The 22,439-nt window shown below is 35.5% G+C and overlaps 1 protein-coding gene across 1 annotated transcript; it reads left to right on the top strand.

Moving 5' to 3' along the window:
• On the top strand, positions 1-22,439 carry LOC148652975 (uncharacterized protein C14orf132-like). Its single transcript, XM_088647371.1, has 2 exons — positions 1-483; positions 19,864-22,439. The coding sequence occupies exons 1-2, from the start codon at positions 457-459 to the stop codon at positions 20,089-20,091; spliced, it is 255 nt and encodes an 84-aa protein (XP_088503497.1). The 5' UTR covers positions 1-456; the 3' UTR covers positions 20,092-22,439.

Here is a 22,439-nt window from a genome sequence, read left to right as displayed (position 1 = left end):
ACTCTAACTAGTGGCTGCTGATTTTCAAGTATAGCTGTGACAAAAACGTAAAATAAATAGTACTGTTAGAGCCCTTTTTATCACTTTAATTTTCCTTCCCATAAGCCAGGCTGTCGTCTTGTGGTTTGTAACAGGTATCGCTTTTGCGCAGGCAGAGCGGTCGACTGTCATCGAGCTGTTGTTCTCGACAGGCTTCTCTCTGTGGATCTCGCCTCCCTCTCCATCCCTCTCTCTCTCATTCCCCGTCTCCCTTTCCAAGAGTGAAGAAGAGAGGAGAGGGCAGCTTGCTCACACACTATAATGCTTTACTCATCGCGCGGTGAAAGTCATGAATGCAAGTTGGATCTGAAGACCTGTTTTTGAAGGAGCAACAACTAGCCAAATGCTGGGCTTGAAAAGTATCACTGGTCGTTTCTGATTAATTTCTGGCTGTATTGGCCTGCATCGAAAACCATCATGGATCTTTCATTTATGGCTGCACAGGTAGGGCACTGCCATTTTTTCACTGTTGTGTGCTTAGTTGCTGTGATCCGTGCTGCTTGACTGTGACTAGTGTGGCGTCAATGAACTTTTGGCGTTATTAAGGGTGTGGCAGTGAATAAAAAGTTATTTCAAAACCCGGTAACAGATTTAGTTCACGAAACAAAATCTGACAGCTTGCTTCTTATTATCACGAAATTAATGTTTCTGTTACGTATTTTCCAGCATGCATGCCGTGCTATTTTTAGGAACTAGGTGGAAAATTAAAGTACGAAGGTCTACGTTGTTTATTTGCTATTTCTTTACAATATGGTACATTACAGCGCCAAAACATATAGCCTTGCGTGATAAATATTAGATCCCATCTCAGCCCTTTAAAGATTGGTGTTTTTTTGTTTTGTTCTATTGACGTCTTCATAACATCGAAGAAAATCGTCAATATATCTTAAGGGTGACTTAAAATTACTTACCGTTCCAGTTTGTACAGTATACAGTATATAAAGGGTGTTATTAGTCCCCTTTGTCATTTGTCCCTTTTTTCTCTTTGAAAAAGGGCCGTGGTAGTCTCATGTTATTGTAGGTAGTTTGTAGGCGGTGTTTTGCGTCGCTCTAGTGGGCAGTAGTGTTCTACTAATCCGACGGTCAGGACACGGACCTTCACTCGCAGAATAGCTTGAAGCTAAAGGTACTGTAACCATGACAGCGATCCCTGCGGTCGAAGTGTCTGAAGTCTTCGGATCAGCATCTGGAATTCCAGGATCCTGGACGTTGTTAAAAGAGATACCCTCTATATTGTACTAGGGTGTATTAGAATACAATTATATTTATTAGCGATTATTATAGCCTCATGCAGTAGGTTGGAAAGATAACTGAACAGTCGAAATTAAGGTTGTGCGTAGTTTGTAGATTTTGCTATTTACTTGTCATTCGATTATTATAATTAATTATTGTTAGAATATTGGATGTTTTGGTACTAATGCGCTTCAAGAACTAAAATTACCTAAAGTACACTGAAGTGTTTGTAGAACGATATACAGGTGGAGAGAGAACTGTCAATCTACAGTCTAGCTCGTTTCCTTTCTGTCGTTGATAAAAACGAATAGCGAGATTGTACAGTAAGTACTACCGTATTGATATAGCATACTTAACGCAAAACTAATCCTTTATTTTAACAGTATTCCGATTTACCCACGATTAATATATATATATACAGTGCGTTACTTGATATTGTGGTGAGTGTTTAATTTTTAAAATGTGTTATCAAACTTTTAAGATTATTGGCATTGATTATTTTAGGAAAAGTCCCTTATTTAATTAAATGTCCTTTTCAGCAGTTATAGATTTTTTTCTATTAGGGATCAATATATTTTACATATTTGTTTTCTCTAATATGTGTATTTGTAATTTTGTGAAATTGCAAAAAATAATTAAAATGTTACCCTTGAGTCTTTTGTGTAATGAGGTTTCTAATTAACAAAACAAAACGAAAATAGTTTTAAATGCATTCAGTTAATTTGATAGTAAATTTAGTTTGCTGATGAATAAATACAATTATGAAACGTACTTGCTTTCATAAAGTTTTTTAAACAGTTATTTTTAAATTTATCTTCTGCCTTTAATGCATAACTGTCCAGTTCTGCAGCTGGACAGTGTTGGGTCCAGTTGTCATTGCAGCCTAGCTTTCACCTGCTTAACTATACCAGTCACTGGTCCAGTTGTTTTAGATAAATATTATATTTCACCACTGACTGAAGACACATACTGTATGAAATGAATGCTACTGGAACCCAAGGACAGTGAAGTCTGCATGTAAAATGCACCTAATTGCACATATGATAAAAGGTGCTTTGTAGCACCAGTCAACAGATATATTGATAACTGTATTACAGTATATTAAGTATTCTAATGAATAAAGGTTGGAGCTGTTGGGAGAAAAAAAAGTATTTTTAATGCACAGCATTAATCTGCAGTATAGTTTTTCACTACGTCATTCTCAGTTTAGGATTTTTATACAGTGTCAGATAAATCCCCTTTACTTATAGACAGAGGTAGAATATATTTAGGAATCCATCTGTTTCCTTGGATGGCTGGGGCTGCAGAAGACAATTGTAATTAAATTACCCTAAATTATTACAGTGCTGCTCCAAGGGGCAATGGAGATGAGCAGCATCGCCTGAATTCTGTATTAAATGTTGCTGCTGTCCCTCTGAGTTTTTTCAGTCATAAATCTTTAAGGGTGTGTTCCGAAGCTAGTGTGGAAGCTCCCAGACAGGACATTCTTCTGTGCCTTGTGTATTCATTAGATTAAGTAATATGTAACTGACATTTGGGGTATTGTGTTTATATATCTATTTAAATAATTGTCTTTTTAGACTTAAACATACTGTTTTTTTTCTTGACACATTCCGCTTTGTTGGTTATTCGTTAAGTGGTGTGAAGTATAAGATAGTAGTGTGGTATCATGTACACTAGTAGTAGACAATGTACAACAGTAATTACGTGAGGCAAAATACATGCTTCTAATGCCATCAGACGTCAGATACTGTATAAATGTGTCTTCCAACAGAGTGTAATAAACATGACACATGAAAGGAACCCATTCAACCCATATGTATTTTTTCAGCAGCTAATCTACGTACCTTCAAGCATTAACAACATTGCTGGGCAGCTTTTTTTCTGTACTCCCACAGCTCTTTGTATGAAGAAGTGCCCCTTATCTCAGTGTGAAATATACATCCTAATGGTTTCCACTTCTTTCCTCTGGGTTTTATTTCACTGTGAATGACCAGCACCTTTGATTACTTAAATCAGGTAAATTTGTAATCTTCTCTACAAGGAAGTTCAAGTATAAAAATATTCAGTTGTTTAATCTTGTAACTGTAGAATCTTCTTTTGAGCCTGTAAGTTATCTGGTTTCTTTTCTTTCTGGACCAGCAATAAGCTTCTAGTATCTTGGAAACTAACATTTTGCACAGTATTCTAAATGAGATGTTACTGGTACTGTACATTGTACAATTTTAATATAGAATTCTACACTTTTAATTTTATATTATAATATTCTCTTTACATTTGTATTGCTTCCCCACATTGAAAGTTTAAAATGATTTCCGTGTAGACTTTAAAATCCTCATGCTCACCTATGAGGCTCTGCATGGCTTCGCACCTCAGTACCTGTCTGAACTATTATCGCCCTACTCCCCACCTCGCAACCTTCGCTTTTCTAATTCTGCTCTCCTTACTGTCCCCCAAGCCATTCTACATTGTATGGGTGACAGGGCCTTCTCCTGTTTTGCCCCCAAGCTCTGGAACTCTCTCCCTAAGGCTATCAGAGTCACCTTCTCTAAACTCCTTCAAATCCAGACTCAAAACCCTCTTCTTCAGAAAAGCCTTTACTTAACTGGTTCCATTCTTCACCCCTCTACTTTTCTTAGTACCACCATCCATGGTCTCCTCTATATATTGTAATTGTGTTTTATCTTGTGTATTCTTTTTATTTATTGTTGTTGTCATCCTGTAAAGCGCTTTGAGAAGCCACCTTTAAAGGCGCTATATAAAATAAAGTTTATTATTATATTTGTCTACATAAACACGTTAGTGTTTTGATGGTTTGAATTTAATGAAACTCAGGGAGTACCTTACTGCTGTACAGAATCAATTTGAAATATATCAGGTGGGTAGCTGCATCAGCATGCGTAGTCTGCAAAGGAACAAGTAATAGGTTTATTCCATGCTGAAAAGAGAAGAGAGAAAACACAACGTTTCGGCTGTGAAGCCTTCTTCAGTTGTGAGAAAGACAGGGCAGACAGCAAAGATTAAATAGCACAAAAGAACAAAAGCCAAAGTGCAGAAAGGTGAAGAAAGGTGTGAAGTAAAAACCTGCATGAGAATAGAGAAGATTACACAAAAAGTCAGTCACTGAGAGAAGGGAGATGGTGTGAACCTAGTTTCAGGATGAGTGTTGTTTTTATTGTTTTTCTGCTGTGGAAGTTGAGAAACCCTTCTTTGAGAACAGAGACAGAGAGATCAGTGTGATCATGGCCGTCTGAGGTGAAATGAGAAACTATGGGCTTGGAGAAATAGTTTCATAGTTTCTCATTTCACCTCAGACGGCCATGATCACACTGATCTCTCTGTTACTGCTCTCAAAGAATGGTCTAGCCCTGTCAGTGGGATAATGAGCTCCAATTCAGGGTTCAAGTCCACATCTGTTCCTTAAGGAGAGGAGACAAAGAGACATCAAAGTGATGACACTTCATCACTGGAGGTGTCGTGATGAGTCCAATTTATTTGTTTTAACAAGCCATCTCATCCAGTCTGCCAGTGTCCAATCTCCACAGCTTTTCTAAGAAACTGGCTAAAAGCATAGCATCGCATCGATGTCTAAGCATAATTATAACCTTGCTAATACGCCACCTAAGTCAGTCTCATAAATAGCCTCTTCAAGCTCTGTATTTTCCATGTTATATTTGTATAGTAGTTTGTTTTTGCTGCATGCATGTGTATCAATGTGGGAGTGGGAGGAGCTGCGGCGAACACCGATGAAAGTCGACGCCCCTTCTGAGGGGGAAGAGGCACCGGTGTGAGGTTGGCAAAAAAACCCAAAAAACACAAAAAAAGAAAAAAAAATGAAAAGGAAAAAGAAAAATGCACAGCTTTACACAGCGGCTTCCAGGCTGGACTGTCTCTATTCAGTGAAGTCCAGCCTGGGAAAAAAATAGCCTAATAGGACAGTAGTATCCAGTCTGGATTATCCTTATTTAGGGGGATTCAGACTGCAAGAAAAGGAGAAAGAGACCAAAACAAAAACAGAACTCAACCTGTCCCAGTGGAGATACACGGCAGGACAAGAGAAAAGAAAAGAAAACGAAAATAAAATGAAGAAAAAAGATTACCTTAGGCTTGGTCACAATCCCCTCCGGGACTGTCATGGGAAGGTTCTCCCCTTGCGGGGTCTGTTCGTCCCACTGGGAGGTGCTCAGTGTATCTTAAAGGGCCCCACAGCTGCAGCGCATCCTTAAGCAGCCAGGACAGCTTTGGTTGCTAAGGCAACGTGCCGCCCTTAATCCAGGGCTCCGCCTCCACATTGAACACGCCCCTGTGTAATGCTAATGTAAACAAGCCTCTATTTCTGCTACACCAAACATCTATCAGGTGCAAATCAGCTGCCAGGTATTTGGTCAGTTCTGAATTTTATCTGTGTCATTTTGAATTTAAATTGACATCTTCTAGAAAGAAGAAAGAAGACTAATCCTCTTAATTTGGTATTAAAGACACTGACTACGCCGTAGTCACATTAATCAAAGTTACCATACTTTTATCATGACAAATTGATCTGTTATGGCTGGTTATCAAAAAAACTAAAGTAGGCTATTTTTTAAAATGTATTCCTTAGAAAATGGGAAATATTTTTTTTTGCATCTCATTTATTAAAATATTTGTCAGTGGTGAATGCAGAGATAGAAATTGCATTTGCTTCAGGAACAGGTGTGTGAGAGCCTTGTCTGCTACAAACAAGACAATAAGGTAACCATTTCATTAAAAATTAAATTGCTTGCAGCCTTCTTGTTTTAAATGTTTCCATAATGGACATTGAGCAGAAGTTAAATCTGTTTTAAATCAGAAAAGCATGGATCATTCTATTAATTTCTCCATACTGGCAAACTCTCATATGTTTAACTATTTTCCAAGGTTTCCAAAGTGATTAATTGCACTGGAATTCTATTTTTGCAGTATCAAGGATACAAAAGGCCAGAGGCTTAGTTAGTCACAGTTGCTAGTATTTTATATTTTGAAATAAAAAATATGTTCTCCATGGTGGTTGAATAATGTTCTAAAATCAAATGAGCTATTAGATAACACTTACTTAAGGAAAATGTCTTAAATGACATCTTGACAGTTTTATTTAATATCTTTAGAAAAATAATTGATTTATTCATGCATTAAAAGAGACGAAGAAATATATGAAAATGCTTTTCATAGCCATTGACAGCAGTGTGACAGTGACAAGCGTTCAGAGGCCATTTTCAAGACCTATTTTGCAGATCTGCCATAAGCTGTAAGAAATAGTTAAGTTAATACCTATCAGGAATATTACAGCAGGTTTCTTCCTTGTGTCACTGAAAGCAGACAGTAAGGAAAAATTTACTTTAATAGTAATGCATGATGATTGTGTTTTTAACTACAGTTTTTTGTTGGCATTTTGGCAGCATCTAAAAATGGTAAATTTGTATTTGATTATTATACAATTTCCAAGTTCTTTCAATCATGTGAAGATAATTATGCACAGCAGGGAGTTTTAGAGCCTGTTACTGTTGTACATAATTATTGCATTTGCCTTCAGTGGAGATTTTAGCTTGCTGTGAGCCAATGTCTATTTTATAGCTCATTTAGAACTTCACCTTGTACGACACATATCAGAACTTAGCCTGAATAATGACTTGGAAAGTTTACGTAAGAATGTTAGCAGTTGAGTTAGAAAGAATAGTTATGTGATGTAGTATTATGAATTAACATTTTGCACAAGAGGCCTCAGGCTGTCTTTGTGACTAGTTTTTGTACTTTAGCATTGATACTTTAGAACTGAACATACAGTGTATTTAAGGAACGGGAATAATGTAGTGAGCATTGTTAAGGCAAGGAATCACTCTTCTAAAGCAGCTTAGTGAAAAGGATATATCTGAATCTCTGGATATCTAACATGATGAGTGAGCATTTGGTGTGAAAATTCATCTCATATAAATTGTCTCACAGAAGAAATATATACAGGGTGGAGTTGTTTCATAAAAATAATCCTTCCTCTGTAAATGCGTTACACCAAATATATACAAATTTATATAAAAGTCACAATATTTGTGTGTTTGTTTTTTATGCATTAGAAGACCTATTATCAGATTGACTTCAATGTGGCACACAGATGCAGATAGAAGGAAAGCATTTGGGCATGTACAGTATAGGTTACAATTCTCACATTTATGACCAGAACATTTTTATTACTCATACAGTCTTTACCAGATTTAGTAAATAGGTGCATGGTGAATTCTTGAATCCTTATAATCTTTATTAATATAAATAAACAAATTTTCCTTTTCATTCATATAATTTTCTTTGCTTTCAGCTTCAGTACATTTACATAATCATTTTCCCTTTCATTAATCACCTTACCAAAGATATATTCCTCAGGGAGTTGGGAGTACATCACCAAAAAAATTATATTATTCAATGCTAAACATGCCTCCCAAGGAAGAAACAGTGTCTAACAAGAAAACCAAGAATATGAGTCCAAAAATACCTGCAAGGACAACTCAGCCCCAAAAAGACAGGAAGATTTCCTTTCCTTGGCAACACCGTGTACTTCAACCGTGTACTTCAGCTGGTCCTTAAGTGAAACTGGATTTTACCTGTACTGCAAGAAGACTCATCCCCCACAGTGCACAGTATCAGAAAAGTGTTGAGATCACGTGCCTCCTGCTGTTTACAATCCTGTTTGCTGTTTGTTTTGCTTTATCTTTATTTTAGTTAATGATTTAAGCTGTTGGGTACTTGAAAAAATTCCACTCTCCACAAGCTAGCTTAAAATGGCTGCTCTCTTGGAGCAGTCAAAACAGCCAGAGGAGCTTTTTGCTAGAACTGAGATGACTGTGGCAAGCACTTTAACTCAGTGGCCAATAATTTTCAAATGACCGGTTTTAATTCTTAATATCAAATATATTAGCAAATATAATTTAGTTATTTACTGTATATTAAAGAAAAATAAATAACCATAGACCTCAATAAATTGTAAATTGTTGAAATAATGAGTACTTTTTACATTAATCCACATCAACAATGAGCACCTGAAACCATGAGTATCCTGTGAGTCTTGAGGGTGCAGATGTGCTGCTCTAGAAATCATGTCTTCCTGCTTACTGAGCTTCGGCATAGTGAGACAGAGTCAGAACATCACTTGTGTCCTTCAAGAGCCCTGATGCTTTATTGCCATGGCAACACTAGATGAACATTCCCTGTGCTTAGATAGAAACTTACCCATGTTTGACATTTTAACTACAACAAAGAAAGGGGACCTTTGGATTGGCATTTCTACTGGCAACTGATTTCTAATCTCGAGCTTTTAGTGTCAGCTTTTCAAAGTTTAACGGAAAAAAAAAGTTATCCACAAACCAATGGCAGATCAATTGGCATTCTGAGCATAAAAACACTAGAATTTAAAGAAATAATTTAAAATAAAGCTTGAAAGTCATGACTAAGAAAGTATTTGCATGTCAAGATGCATTTACTGTAGTTTGTTGATGAGCATGTGAATGAACATTAATGTCAATTCAACTAAAATAACGTAATATTTTGAACTGCAGGCTGTCCCACCTAATTTGGCTTTTTCCCATGTTGAGCATTTTACTGTGGCTAACATCCTACTTCCATTGGTGAGAATACAATTTTCAGCTGTCACCAGTACTCGGATTTCCCTTTTGTGATTATAAACAGTGTCAGTTTGCTCTGTACGCCTGTCTCCTGAAGAGGGTGGCTCATGATGAAATGACAGTCACAATTCAGATCAGCTGTTTGGTTGCTAAGCTACAACACAAAGCAGCATAGATAATGAGAACATAGTGTTCTCCTTACCTCAAGACAGAGCCCTAATATCAATGTTTATTTATAAAGAGAAATTGCACAATGTTATGTATGATGTAGAATTATGATATGTGTTTCCTGTTAATATATCATTGCATTTTCCTTAAACCATCTGACTGGAATCAGTTCATCATGTTTCTGAGTCTAATACGAAAGCTTATTAGCACCACAAAGAAAAAATCTTGTTCATATGAGATAGTATTGTGTTTACACAAGAACATTTATGGCATTTAAAAAAGATGATTATTGGATTTAAATGAGAAGAATATTGTGAGAATATGCAAATATATTATCATAAGATAATAATTTATAATGTCCTATACATGCAATATTTTTATTCTATGTATCACTAATAAGCTTCCATTGTCTAAGCTTTATGTATATTGTAACAACACTTGAGAAGACATCTAAATGTGACTATAGCAGAATCACATTTTGATAATGCAATTAAAAAAACAGTACTGGCTATTGGGATTTGAAAATCAACAGTGTTGATTATCTCTTATCGGAATATATTTAACTTATTAAACTTATTTAACATATTAAATTTGTATTACGATTTTTCATGTGAAATTTGTACTTCTATGAATTATCAACAGTTATGGACATCAATTAATCAACCAATTAGTTAATCAATATATTGATATATACAACCAGAATATTAATATATATATATATAGACTATAATGAGAACTAAATGACATTTATATTCACCACATTCTTAATGATACATAACATAGATTTATGAACCTCTATGTCACTCTTAATAAGAGCATCTGCCACTTATTTTTGCTGTGCTTTGAATTGCAGTATGTTCTTATTGTTGTAAGAGTAGAGTTTTCTGTACAAGTTGTCTTAATGAACCAAATAACAATTGAAGATAAAGCTGAAATTTTCAGTTATACAGTCTTATGAGTCAGCTGTTTTAGTCACAGGCGTCCATGACAAGCAGCTTAGTTCTCCCTCTTAACAAGCTTCTTCAAGTTATATTGATGAAATCTTGAGGTCCTGTATGAAGTATCAAGAAATGTATTTTAAAAAACCTGTGCTACAGTTGAACTGTTATGGTGTACATTAGAAATGGCTTGAAAGTGCCATTCAGCTCTGACTTTCCTTTAGTGACTTTTTACAATAAGAATTGGACACTTACCAGAGACCCAGAGCTTCCTCTCCAAGGTGCTTTGAGTGCTTCCTATTGGCTCTCAAATTCTGATCGGTGATATAGACAAATGGGTGATGCAGTTCTACAATATTAAATGATTTAAAATCAAGAAATATGATGACAGGTTCTGTCACAGAGTGAAACAGATAGTTTTCTGAAAACAGAGCTCAAATTTCAATGTTGAAATTGTGGTTCTTTAAAGATCCTTTGTGGTTTTGGTCGCTTGGAGACATTTTTGTACATCATAATTTAAAGCAATCATCTGAAAATACGGTAAAGACAATAGTAAAACTGCAGGCATGTCTATATTTTATTTCTACAAGGCTTTGCAGTGTTTTATATTTTTTGGTGTGTAATTTCTTTTATCTGTGTGTTGTGTTCTGCTGAAGATCCACATGGATTTGTTTTGAATTTGTTAACAATCAAATTTTTTTTCTGAACCTACTGGACTAGTTATTGTTTTCTATTCTTGATTTTTTGGATTCTATGTATTGTTTTGAGATTATTCTGTTTCAGCAAATGCATGCCAAAGAGTTCAAGATATATGACTTCTTATAATATCAAAAGACAGAATACTGTATATTAGACATTTTAACCCTGGTCAATTGTCCATTTTGTAGATTTAAAGGTGATTCAGTATTTTCTTAGCTACCCTTTATCTGTGAATCTCCTTAAACTCACAAAAATCCGAAAAGGCTGTTTTTTATCTTGGCCTTCTAACATTTTCATTTTCTTCTAAAATGTATCATTTGAGATGTTTAAGGACTAGCTGGTGTTGCTAATATCAGGGTTGTTGAAGAAGTCGGCTTTTCTCTAGAATCATTTGTATCTGTTGTCAGATATCTGTATCACTTCTATTAAAATCTTGATATTATTACTAATTATATTCATCTGTTGATGCATATTAATCAATCTTTAACAATAATCATTGAAAGTTATTTTAAATATCCTTTTATCTTCTTTTTATATGTTGAACTCAGTCATGCATATTAAACTATATACATTTTTTCAAAATCAGTTTATGTTCCCTCCATTTACACATTACGGATTTTTCCCAAATCTTAATTAAAGCATTACAGTTTCAGTATTAATAACCAATAAGTGAATGTATTACCTTAAATGCTAATCATTACAAAATACCCAGTGTAAATTTATCTTTCTGATTATGTAGTTTGCATAGGGTATTGGAAATAATCAAACTCGAGCTGAAGCAGTTATTATCAAATTAATAATATAATGAAGTAGTTCAAGTAAGGGCCTGTGTCAGCATCCGTGTGCTGTATAGGAACAGGTAACGGGTTTATTCCATGCCGAAAAGAAAAGAAAGGAAACACAATGTTTCAGCTCTGTAGCTTTCTTCAGGTGTGAGAAAGACAGGGTAGACGGCAAAGATTAAAAAGCAGAGAAGAACAAAGCTGGAAAAGTGGTGGAGTAGGGAGAAGGGAGAGGGGAGGGGTAGAGAGGCCACTCAGGAAATGCAAAGTGGAGAGGGGTGGAGAAAGGTGTGAAGTCAAAACCTCCATGAGAATTGAGAAGATTACACAAAAAAGAAGTCCGTCATTGAGAGAAGGGGGAAGTTGTGAACCTAGTTTCAGGATGAGTTTCATTTCTGTTGTCTTTCTGCTGAGAAAGGGAGTTGAGAAACCCTTCTTTGAGAACAGAGACAGAGAGATCAGTGTGATCATGGCCGTCTGAGGTGAAATGAAAAACTATGGGCTTGGAAAAATCTTTAATCTACACAGCCCTAACATGTTCTCTGAAGCGGTCTACTAGTCTCCTTCCGGTTTCCCCAACGTAGATAGCTGGGCATTTTCTGCAAGAGATACAGTAAATGAGGTTGCTCATGATGTCGTCTGGGTGATCCGGAATTGACCTGAGGGGCCTTGAATGAGTGTGGTGTTAGATATGTATTTGCAGGTGAAGCAGCGGGTTCTGTTGTAGGGGAAGGTGCCTGGTGGGGATGATTGCCGAGTGTAGTCGAGGGGGCTGTGAACCAGAAGTTTACATAGATTGGGTGGTCGGCAATAAGAGATAATTGGGCGGTCAGAAAAAAGGGTACCGATGGAGGGATCATCCATAAAATAGTAGTTGTTAATGATGGTCCTGGGGGTAGAATGTGTGTTGGGGTGGTAGGGAAGCACCAAGGGAATGGGGTTGTGAGATCAGGAGTTCCTGATTGAGTTAATGATCCGAGGGCTGTTTTTGGCCCGGGTGAGGGCCCTATTGATAACCTGGGTGGGGTATCCTCTGTTAATGAAAAAATAATGCATTTTGAGTGCTTGGTTCTGGAAATCCATGTTGTCACTGCAGATGTTCCTTAATAATATAATATAATATAATATAATATAATATAATATAATATAATATAATATAATATATATTATTGAATTAGATTGAATTATAAGTAGTATTGTACATATATCACATAATCTTGTTTATCTGGAGAATAAAGGAGATTTCATAACAAAGATTACCAAGAATGACCTTGGATTATTTTAGGTATGTCCTGAGGCTCTGAGGATTAATGTCATATACATTTTTGTTTATCAATTTTGGCATTAGTGTTATACACAGAGCCCAGATTAAAATCTGTGCCTTTGCAGTAATTACCTATGTGTCCGTAGAGTAGTTTATTGTATATCTCTGCCAATATGTGGTGTGTTTAAACTAGAGGGATTAACTTCCCTGAAAGTATTAATTTAAAAATAAAATATTGGCAAAAGGCACTGTAAGCAAACTAGATTTGCCAATTTCAGGACAGCGTTAAAATAACTCTGTCAAAAATTGAATGTGTTTAATTATCTGTTTGTTACATTGGAATATGAAAATCAATATAATGTGTTTCTCTGGTCATAAAATCCAAAAAGATTTTGGATACTTATTCTTGAAATAAGACAATTTGAAAATGTGTCCATAATCTTTATTAAAAAAATAATTTTCTCATCTTGATATCTATTGTACTTTATGAAATATTCACAGATGGGTTATTGATAATACCTTGAGGGGGTAGTGATTTTCAGTTGAATTGCTTCATGTGGGTTTAAATGTGTGAGGTTCACTGATGCAAGAATGAAGATAACACCGGATTTAAAGTGCTTTACTTACTCTGTAATTTATTCCCACTGGAGCTGCTGGCATGAGAGAATTAGAGTAACATCTTCATCTTCTCTCCTAGGAGAATCTGCTATGTGTATTACAGTATTGAAGAAAAAAACAAAGCCTGCATGAAAGTAAAACAAAATGTGATCCTGATTAAAAAAGATCACCAGGGCAAACACACAGTAATCAATCTACATTTACAGTAATAACAAGATATTACTGTACTGTTCTGCAGCAGTATAACATTATGTAACATAAACTGAGATTTAGCATGAAAACCAGTCTTCCTTACTGGTATAGTAAAGAAATTCGATTGGGAATTTTCCTACTGGATAAATTAGGCCAATGGTATGTTAACAGTGATTTCTAATTGTGAATTTGAGCATGTACTCTAAAACTGTTAATTCAAGAATTGGAAGAATAAAAGATAATTTTCTAATTAGAAACTGATTGTAATGTAATGACCCTGTCTAGATTCTCTTTAAGTCACTTTATAGCCTTCATGAAAGTTCATACCACCTGAAAAGCTAAATACACAGTAATATTTTTATCCAGAAAGATTAAAACTTTATTGTATTTCATTTTCTAGTCATATGTACAACACAGATTCAAACTGTTAAGTTTGTCACAAAAAGGTTCTGAATTGTGGGAGAATTATGGAACTATGATTATCATATTGTAGATTTGTTTTCATAAAGGGGGTGAAGCAAAGATGTTACTTTCCTCCGGAAAGAAATGGAGATGACTACAAAATTAGTGAATACTTATAGTGATGCTGAGAGAACTGTTTGATATTTGTATTGATTATGGTATAAGATCACTTTATTGGCCATATACAATTTGTTGTATTAGAAATTTGTCTTTTCAGATACCCCAACTTGCTCTCCATGAGACACCCAGACAGGGAGAGAAGCTGGGGGTCAGAGCGCAGGGTCAGCCATTTATACGGCGCCCATGGAGCAGGTGGGGTTAAGGGCCTTGATCAGGGGCCCAACAGAGTAGGATTCCTCTGCCAGCTGTGGGATACAAACCAGAAACCTTCCAGCCACAGGCGTAGATCCTTAGCCTCCGCACCGTATATAATGAAAATAGCGTGAAACCTTAAGTCAAACTAGAGGGGGTGATATCTGGTGATATCCAGTAAAAATCAGTTAAATATTAATAGTTGTTAAGAAAAAAATATTTTGGGGAAGAGTGTGTGCATCCTGTTAATTTTGCCACTTCTACCAATAATATGGATAATATGTAATATTAACTTTTGAAAGAAGAGATTTAGAAGACACCTTGCTGCTATGACTACAAATCTGAAATTTATTTTATACTATGCTTATAAACATCACCACAAAAACACAGTACAAAAAAAAAAGAAATACTGTAATGTGTTTCACCCAGGTTTGGTATATTATGATTATTGTATATTCCCCTACTGTAGCAACTCATGCAAAAAATAACTACACCTGAAAAATAATTTCCCTTTTCGCTGCTGTCTCTTCTTCACATTTTTATTTAACTTAATTATTATTTTTATATATTTTAAGTTTGCTCCAAAAGGGTTTTTTTCTTCTCAGATAGCAAGTTTGATCATTAGCATTAGACATTTGGATTTTATTACTTAACTTTTACATATCTGTACTTTTTTCTTACAACAACATGTATCGTGTCATATTCTGTATACTTCAGCTCTGCATTATCTGGACTTTTACTTGATATTCTAACTTAGTAAAAATCTGATTTGAGAAATATTAAGTATTAAAACAAATGTGGAGCTCTTACAGTATATCACTTTTGGATTGGTAATGTTTAAGTGCAGATAATTTTATTAATTTCTACATGTCATTTTTACATTTCCATTATAAATTTGTACTAACCTGATTGCAAATATTAAAACACTCTGTGCTGGGCCAGATGGGAAGGCTCTAAATAGGTTTTCATGACAGAATATAGTTTCATTTTAAAAAGTATGTTTAGGGAAAATTTCAATTACAAGTTGTTACCAGTAAGGGGAGATGAAGAAGAATCATTTTCTCTAAGCTATTTTTTTTTCATACAAAAGAAAATAACATTTTCATGTCTCATTTCTCATCATGATTCATGAAAAAAACATTTTAGTTAGGGTTAGGGTTAACCCTGCATGTCAGCAGCCATATCAACCTTCAACTCACAGCTGGCAACCCACTGAAGTTAAGGAGATGTGAGCCTGGTCAGTACCTGGATGGGAGGCTCCTGGGAAAAACTAAGGCTGCTGCTAGAAGAGGTGTTAGTGGGGCCAGCAGGGGGTGCTCACCCTGCAGTCTGTGTGGTTCCTAATACACCAGTATAGTGATGGGGACATTATGTGAGTAAAAACCTTCACTTTTGTGTACAACCCTGGTACACCTAATAGCTGGGTTTGCTATTGCCTTCTTTTCTAAAGTCTGGACTACATGGTTCCCTTTTCTCTAACTATGATGGAATTCCTTCAGCCTAACCCAGAAGTTATAAGTAGAACCATGATTCTGAGAGACTAATTTTAACCAGCTGATTAAATGGGCAATCACCGAACCCTCAGTCTCATCACACATGTATCTGGTCCTAATTTATCGGATTTTCTAGTCGTATATGAGAATCCTTCTCCTGCATTTTTCTTTTTTTTAAAAAGGTAATGTGCTGTTATAATCAGAATTCATTCTGTATGCAGGCACTTGGAAATGACTGTATGAAGTCCAGAAACATCTAATCCCAAATTACATGCACTGAAACAAACATTATTTATGTTGATAATTTAGAAGCAGCTCTCCTGCACAGAAAGGGAAATTAACATTTGTAAGTATCCCCTGGGACCACTTAGGACACAGTTGGCTGTGATGCTCAGATCAATAAGATAGAAGCAACAAAATTGGCCTTATGGATCAAATGGCCTTCTCATATTTGTAGTCATTCATATATGTTTTACGTTCTTTAATAGCTCTGAAGCACTGTTAAAGAACTTGTCCCTGAAAATATATGTAACAAATGTAACACTGATTTAATTGTTTTCCTTTATATATTTATACAGAGCACATTTTAAAACACATTCATTCTGTATAGCGGAAAATTTGAAAACAAAAATACTCTACTTGTTTTGCATTTACCTCGCATTTGTATCTCTTTTATTCTGTACATGGACTGCGCTTCTAACCACAGGCAGGAAAGCGTAAACAGAAAACAAACAAAAGAGAAAAATGATGCTATTTTTTTAAATGTTAAAACATTTCTTTCAAAGTTACACTATTCCCTAGAGGAGCAGAAACCCCAGCTGTATGTTCGTATCTACTTAATTCTACATACTGTGAATCTGAAAGGCTTAGAGGGCTTATATATGATTTTATAAAAGCAAGGTCAGCCAGCCATGTAGAGATCCAGACCACAGAGCCAGTGCTTCTGCTGGATTCAGTTTTCATTTACGATGAAAAAAAAATATTTTACATGTTACATTTGATCCAGAGCTGACAAATGTACCATTAATTCACAGCTAAAGTACACAAATATACAGATAAATGATTCAACAAAAAATATTAAAGAATCTTGATATCAAGTTAAATGATGCTGGTTATATTTGTAACCTTCACCACATTTTCATAATTAATCTTCCTACTTAGAAAAGGTTATTTAAAAAAAATTAACATGAATTTGAAAATATTAATGTAATATAATATGTTATATATATATATGAATTTGAAAATATTCATGTTATATGAAAATATAGAATACATACTGCAAATCTCAGTTCCATGTGGTATAATTCCACATGGCTGTGTCACAAAAGAAAAAAACATCCAACCGCTTGATCCAGTACAAGGTCGCAGGGGAGTCAGAGCCTAACCTAGCAAGCAACAGGCACGAGGCAGGATACACCTTGGAAGGGACGCTTGTCCATCACAGGGCACACACAGATACACACATACACACACTCACACACTGTCATGGGGCCAATTTTCCCAGACACCAGTTAACCTACTAGTATGTTTTTGGACTGTGGTATCTCAAGTATATCTCAAGGTGTAAACTCAAGTATCCGGTGAAAACCCACATGAGCACGAGGAGAACATACAAAATCCACGGAAATAGCACCCCTGGTCCGGAATTGAACCCAGGCAGCAACACTAACCAGTGAGCCACCTTGCCGCAAAAAGTTTGGATGCACAAAGATGGTTTCATAATCTAAAGAATTCTGCAAGTAATAAAGAAAAGATTTTAAGAATTATTTTATGTTTCCCTAAGGTCTGCTCTGTTGTAAGGCTGTGAATTGCTTGTGGGAGGTCCTGAAACTTGCTGCATGGACAGACATTCTTGCACTAGATTAAAGATGTTGATCAATAGCTGATGAACACTAGCAATAGTCTAACATGTTGAAAGCAGCACAGTTCAGAGAAACTACCAAACAAAAACAAAAGTACAACTACAAATGGTGCACAGACCCAGTGCTGATACATTTACTGTCCTCTTTTAGAAATAGTACCAGTAAAAGCAGATCTATGTCAGCCTCTTCCTGGCTGACAGCACTTTAACAGAACAGATACTTGGTCTAAAATCCTAGCTCTTAACGATCAGGTTTTACTGAATTACTTGTGACATTCTTACAGTTAGAACTAAGAACTGGATGGTGTGGTTCAATTATGTAACAGTGATAAAGTAAAAAAGGAAAATTATTTTTTCAGAATAACATTGCTACAGTATTTAAATAATAATGATTACCGATAGATGACTTTTATTTTCAGAAAAATTACTTTTTAATATGCCTTATGATTTTAGATTTTGAATAAATAAACGTTAGGAGGTTTTGTGATCAATATCTTGTTTTATCACATTTTATTTTTTACTTTTTTAAAGAAATGCTGGCTTATTTCAGCTTCCTGAGATGTTCTGAATTCACAGTTGCTTCTGCAACCTTTGATCCTTCTTGTCAACCCTACCTATCTGACATCAACATCTTGTGTCGTGTCTTTTCCATCTCTTAATGGAAATTAACCCTCCATGTCAAGAAATGCAAAACTGACCAGTTCAATTCCACATCTTCATATAATACTTCAAAATTCAATCCTACATAATCCTGTATGAATCCCTATCCAATTATGTCTCCTCCCAGTGCTCTTATTGTTAATCTGGAAGGCTTTATTGTGATCCATACCTGGTGTTACGACCCCAAGTGTCTAGGGGTATCGGGGTGTAACATTTAGGATAATTCTTTTGGAAGCAGGTGGGTTTTGGTGAGGGACTAGGAAGCGTGATAACAAGGGTAAGGAGCTAGAGTGGTGCCAAAGAAAAGAAAATAACAAACAAAATGGAGCTGGCTAGGACAGTGAGGGAAAGCTAATCTGACCACAAAAGAAAACCCGAAACACACGGTCTTCTGCGACACGGTCTTCTGCGACTTGTACCCAACAACCTAAACTAACCTTATATACAAAAGTTCACACAAAAACACAAGTGAACCAGGAATACAAATAAGGGAAAACAAGAGTAATCAACAGGAGCAGGGTACAAAAGAACACAAAAGTTGAACATGTAACACGTTAGGGCAAGGTAATGGCAAAACAAGGATAAACACACAAACAAACGAAAATACAAAGAAACTAACAGAAAAACAACAAAACAGCAAAGCCGAAGCTATACGAAAATACACACACAAAAAGCAAAACAAAACAAACCGACGAAGCCGAAGCAATAACCAGAAGCGAAGCGATAACCAAAACCAAACAGGACCGAAGTCAAACCAAAGGCCTCTCCTTGCTGAAAACTTCCATGTTATATGCTGAATAAGATGTGTTCTGATTGGCTGAGAGCTAATTGATGATGACGTCATACCTAAAGTGTGATGTAATGGTGGGCCAATGGGGAAGGGAGAACAATCAAGGGTCAGCAGTGTGGACATAACAGAAAAAACACACGCAGAACACACACTGGGACGTAACACCTGGTTTCTTTCTCACCTTCATAAAGTACTCTTAAACACTGGTTTTCCTCCAGAACAATTCCCAGGCCATTCTTTCAGGATAGGGCCTGCTATCTCTGCCACTCGCCCAAACCTCCCAGACTATTTTGTTCAACAGCCCAGCCACTGGTCCTCGGAGGCGTATCATGCCCACATTAAAACCAATCCTGTCATTCTTCAACGAGCATTCATTTACTCCAGATGAACTGAAGGTGTTAATTGCACTTTGTTTTTCTGCATTGGTTGTTGGGGTCCCACTTGGTTCTTTTGGGGGTTCTAGACTCCCCATCCTATTGTGGGAAGATTGGCCTTCAGCCAAGTTTTCCCAATGATTCTGCTTTCACACAGTCTTCGGTAGTCTTTCTCATTCCTCATGAAAAAAACTTTTGTGGTCTCAAGGCTGTTGCGGGCTGGTGATGGATAGAAACTGAACATGTTTAGGAGCTTTTATATAAACAGGATATAATTTATTTTCACATGTGATGTACTGAACAGTATATAATGTTGTTGCTCCTTGTTTTTTACCAGTGGTTTGTTTCCTTTACAGATCCCTGTCATGGGAGGAGCTTTCATGGACTCACCCAATGACGACTACAGTGCAGATCACTCGCTGTTCAACTCCTCGGCTAGTGTCCATGCTGCAGCTAGCACGGCCCACAGCCAGCAGGAGGAACCACAGTCAGTGTCCAGCGATGCTATCTGGCTGTGGATCGCCATCATCGCCACAATAGGGAACATTGTGGTTGTAGGGGTTGTGTATGCTTTTACCTTCTGAAAACAAGGCATTTTAGTTAAGCAGGATGTTTTAAACTGAATCCAAAGTATTGCAAAATTGCAAGGCAGGGTAAACTATAGGCCGCTGTTGTGGCTCACCATTCTATAGAAGGATATAGTTTTGTTGTTATGTTTGAGATTTCTTCTGTTCACATACCTATAGCACTCAAAACCAATAAATTGAAAAAAGGTTTTACATTTTTTATCATTACGTTATTGTAGGATACATTTTCCATTAAATTATTTTTATACCAAAATCAAGACACTTGAGATATGTCACTTAATTATAACTTAGATAAACAAAGCAGTTTCTCCTAAAGTGGGTGTGTGATGTGAATTTACGTCAGAATAATGAGATACCAGGTGTTAAATAAAAAAATAATCCAGAAATCTGTTTTTCGTCTCGTAGTACAGTATTTCACACTTCATAAGGAATAATGGTTAATAATTACTGCCACAGAGTGCAAATGAAAATGAATGTTGTAACATATTTATTCTATAACAAATGTACAGTACATAATTTAGAAATGTCTTAACACTATCTTAAGTAAATGCTACTAAAAATTAACTATAAAATAAACAGTAACGTAATAATATTTTGTCTGTTTTTCAAAATCACATCCACATCCCTGTCAAATATTGTTTAAAATCATCACCGTGCAGAAGTTAAGGTTGCTTTGCTTGCCAAAAAGACAGTCCTGTATATTCTTATATATTTTCAGTTTGGATTTTAAAAACTCTAAGACAGTATTGCTGCTACAGGTCCTCTGTAACATCTCCTTGTTGTGTTTTTTTTTCCACAGGATATTTGTTTTCTTTAGAATAAAGGTCCACCAGGAAAGGCAGCAGACTCAATTAGTCTTACAGACAGAATTTACAGTAAACTTTTCTAGTGACATAAAATTACTATAGTGGTTAAAGTAACCTTAGTACTCCAGGGTGCTATAGTTCATGTTGGGCTGACCTGTGCAGTTCCTGGGTTTGGCAAATCTGATAATGAGTGAATTTGTACAGCAATGTGCCCAGTCTGCATCAGATACAATAACAATTAAACCATCCTTGTAAATATGAAAGTAGGCTTTTTCCAAATTGGGGAAGGCAAACAATATTTTAGTACACATACTTCCCTTGCCATTAGTAAGGTCTATGAATATTTGTATTTTAAATAACAGGGAAAAGAAAAGTGTCCCTAGTACAGTACACTGGAATATACTTTTTTTCTGTTCATTCATTTGAAAGCGTGGGTGAGCAAAGTTGGTGTATGTTCACATACATCCCTACACCTCACCCTTGTCCTCTAAGAATTGGTGTGCCCTGAATTTATTAACAGGTGCAAAAGCCTTTAGATATTAGTATTTATGAACTCCTTACCAATGGCTATTGTTATACAGAGGTTAGCAGCACTCATGTTTTCATCTACATTGATTAAGACCCATTGTTACAGGACTAACAGATGTGTAATAAAGATAACTTTACAAAGCAGATACTGTGCATGAATATTCTAACATATTTTATCACCTTTGTTGATTTAAGTACTATTATAATGTAGGGACTGAAGCTAACTGTTGTCTCTTAAAGTGAAATATATACAGACTGATTTGCAACATTTAATTCATTGCATGTGATTTTTTATGCATTATTAAATATATCATTATTAATTGTTCTCAAGTAATCCGTCCCTTCTGATGCTAAATGCGGGTGTAATGTTGCAACTAAGATAATCACTGTTGATTTTAATGTTATTGTATGTTGATTAATATTACATATTAAGCTTAAACATAACCTTTTGCCAAAAATAGATAAGATTGTTTAAATTCAATTGGCAGGTGCCATGGGTTTGTTACATCTAGTTAAATGTTGGAGTTGAAGTTTTCACTGTGTATTTTTCTTCATATTAAAACTATAGGCTTTATTAATCTTTTCAAAGAAAACAATGTGATTTTTGTTTTAAAATGTTTATGTTTTGAAATATTACTTCTGAATAAAAAAAGTTTATATCTTTTCTTTGGTGACTATGTAAATAACCATATTTTTGAGGACAAAAATGTGTGAAGATATATAGGTTGTTTCTATTGTAAACAATATATTTACTAATAAAATAAAATTGGTGGAAATCAACTTACATTTTAGAGTATTTGTATAATATTTTAAATGAACATAATGATTTGTACAAGAAAGCTTTGAGTAAGATGTACATAACTTGAGAAAGTTTATTATATCATTGCACTTATTAAGGTTGCAAAAACCTAATATTTTTAATACAAATGAAGTATTAAAATGCATTGTCTTCACTTATATTGGTTTGTTTTTGTATCTAAAGCACTTAATAAACATTCTTTGTTAAATGTT

The sequence above is a fragment of the Lepisosteus platostomus genome, chromosome 10 (genome assembly GCF_059453375.1).
Source record: "Lepisosteus platostomus isolate fLepPlt1 chromosome 10, fLepPlt1.hap1, whole genome shotgun sequence".
Lineage (NCBI taxonomy): Eukaryota > Metazoa > Chordata > Actinopteri > Semionotiformes > Lepisosteidae > Lepisosteus > Lepisosteus platostomus.
The sequence above is the reverse complement of the archived record's forward strand: the minus strand, read 5'-3'. Positions and strand labels throughout refer to the sequence as shown.

What these genes read in the sequence shown, in the direction of transcription:
- LOC148652975 (XM_088647371.1), top strand. Translation starts at nt 457, where the DNA reads ATGGATCTTTCATTTATGGCTGCACAG. An exon ending in TTTCATTTATGGCTGCACAG is followed by an intron (nt 484 to 19,863) that starts GTAGGGCACTGC and finishes TTTCCTTTACAG; the next exon opens with ATCCCTGTCATGGGAGGAGC.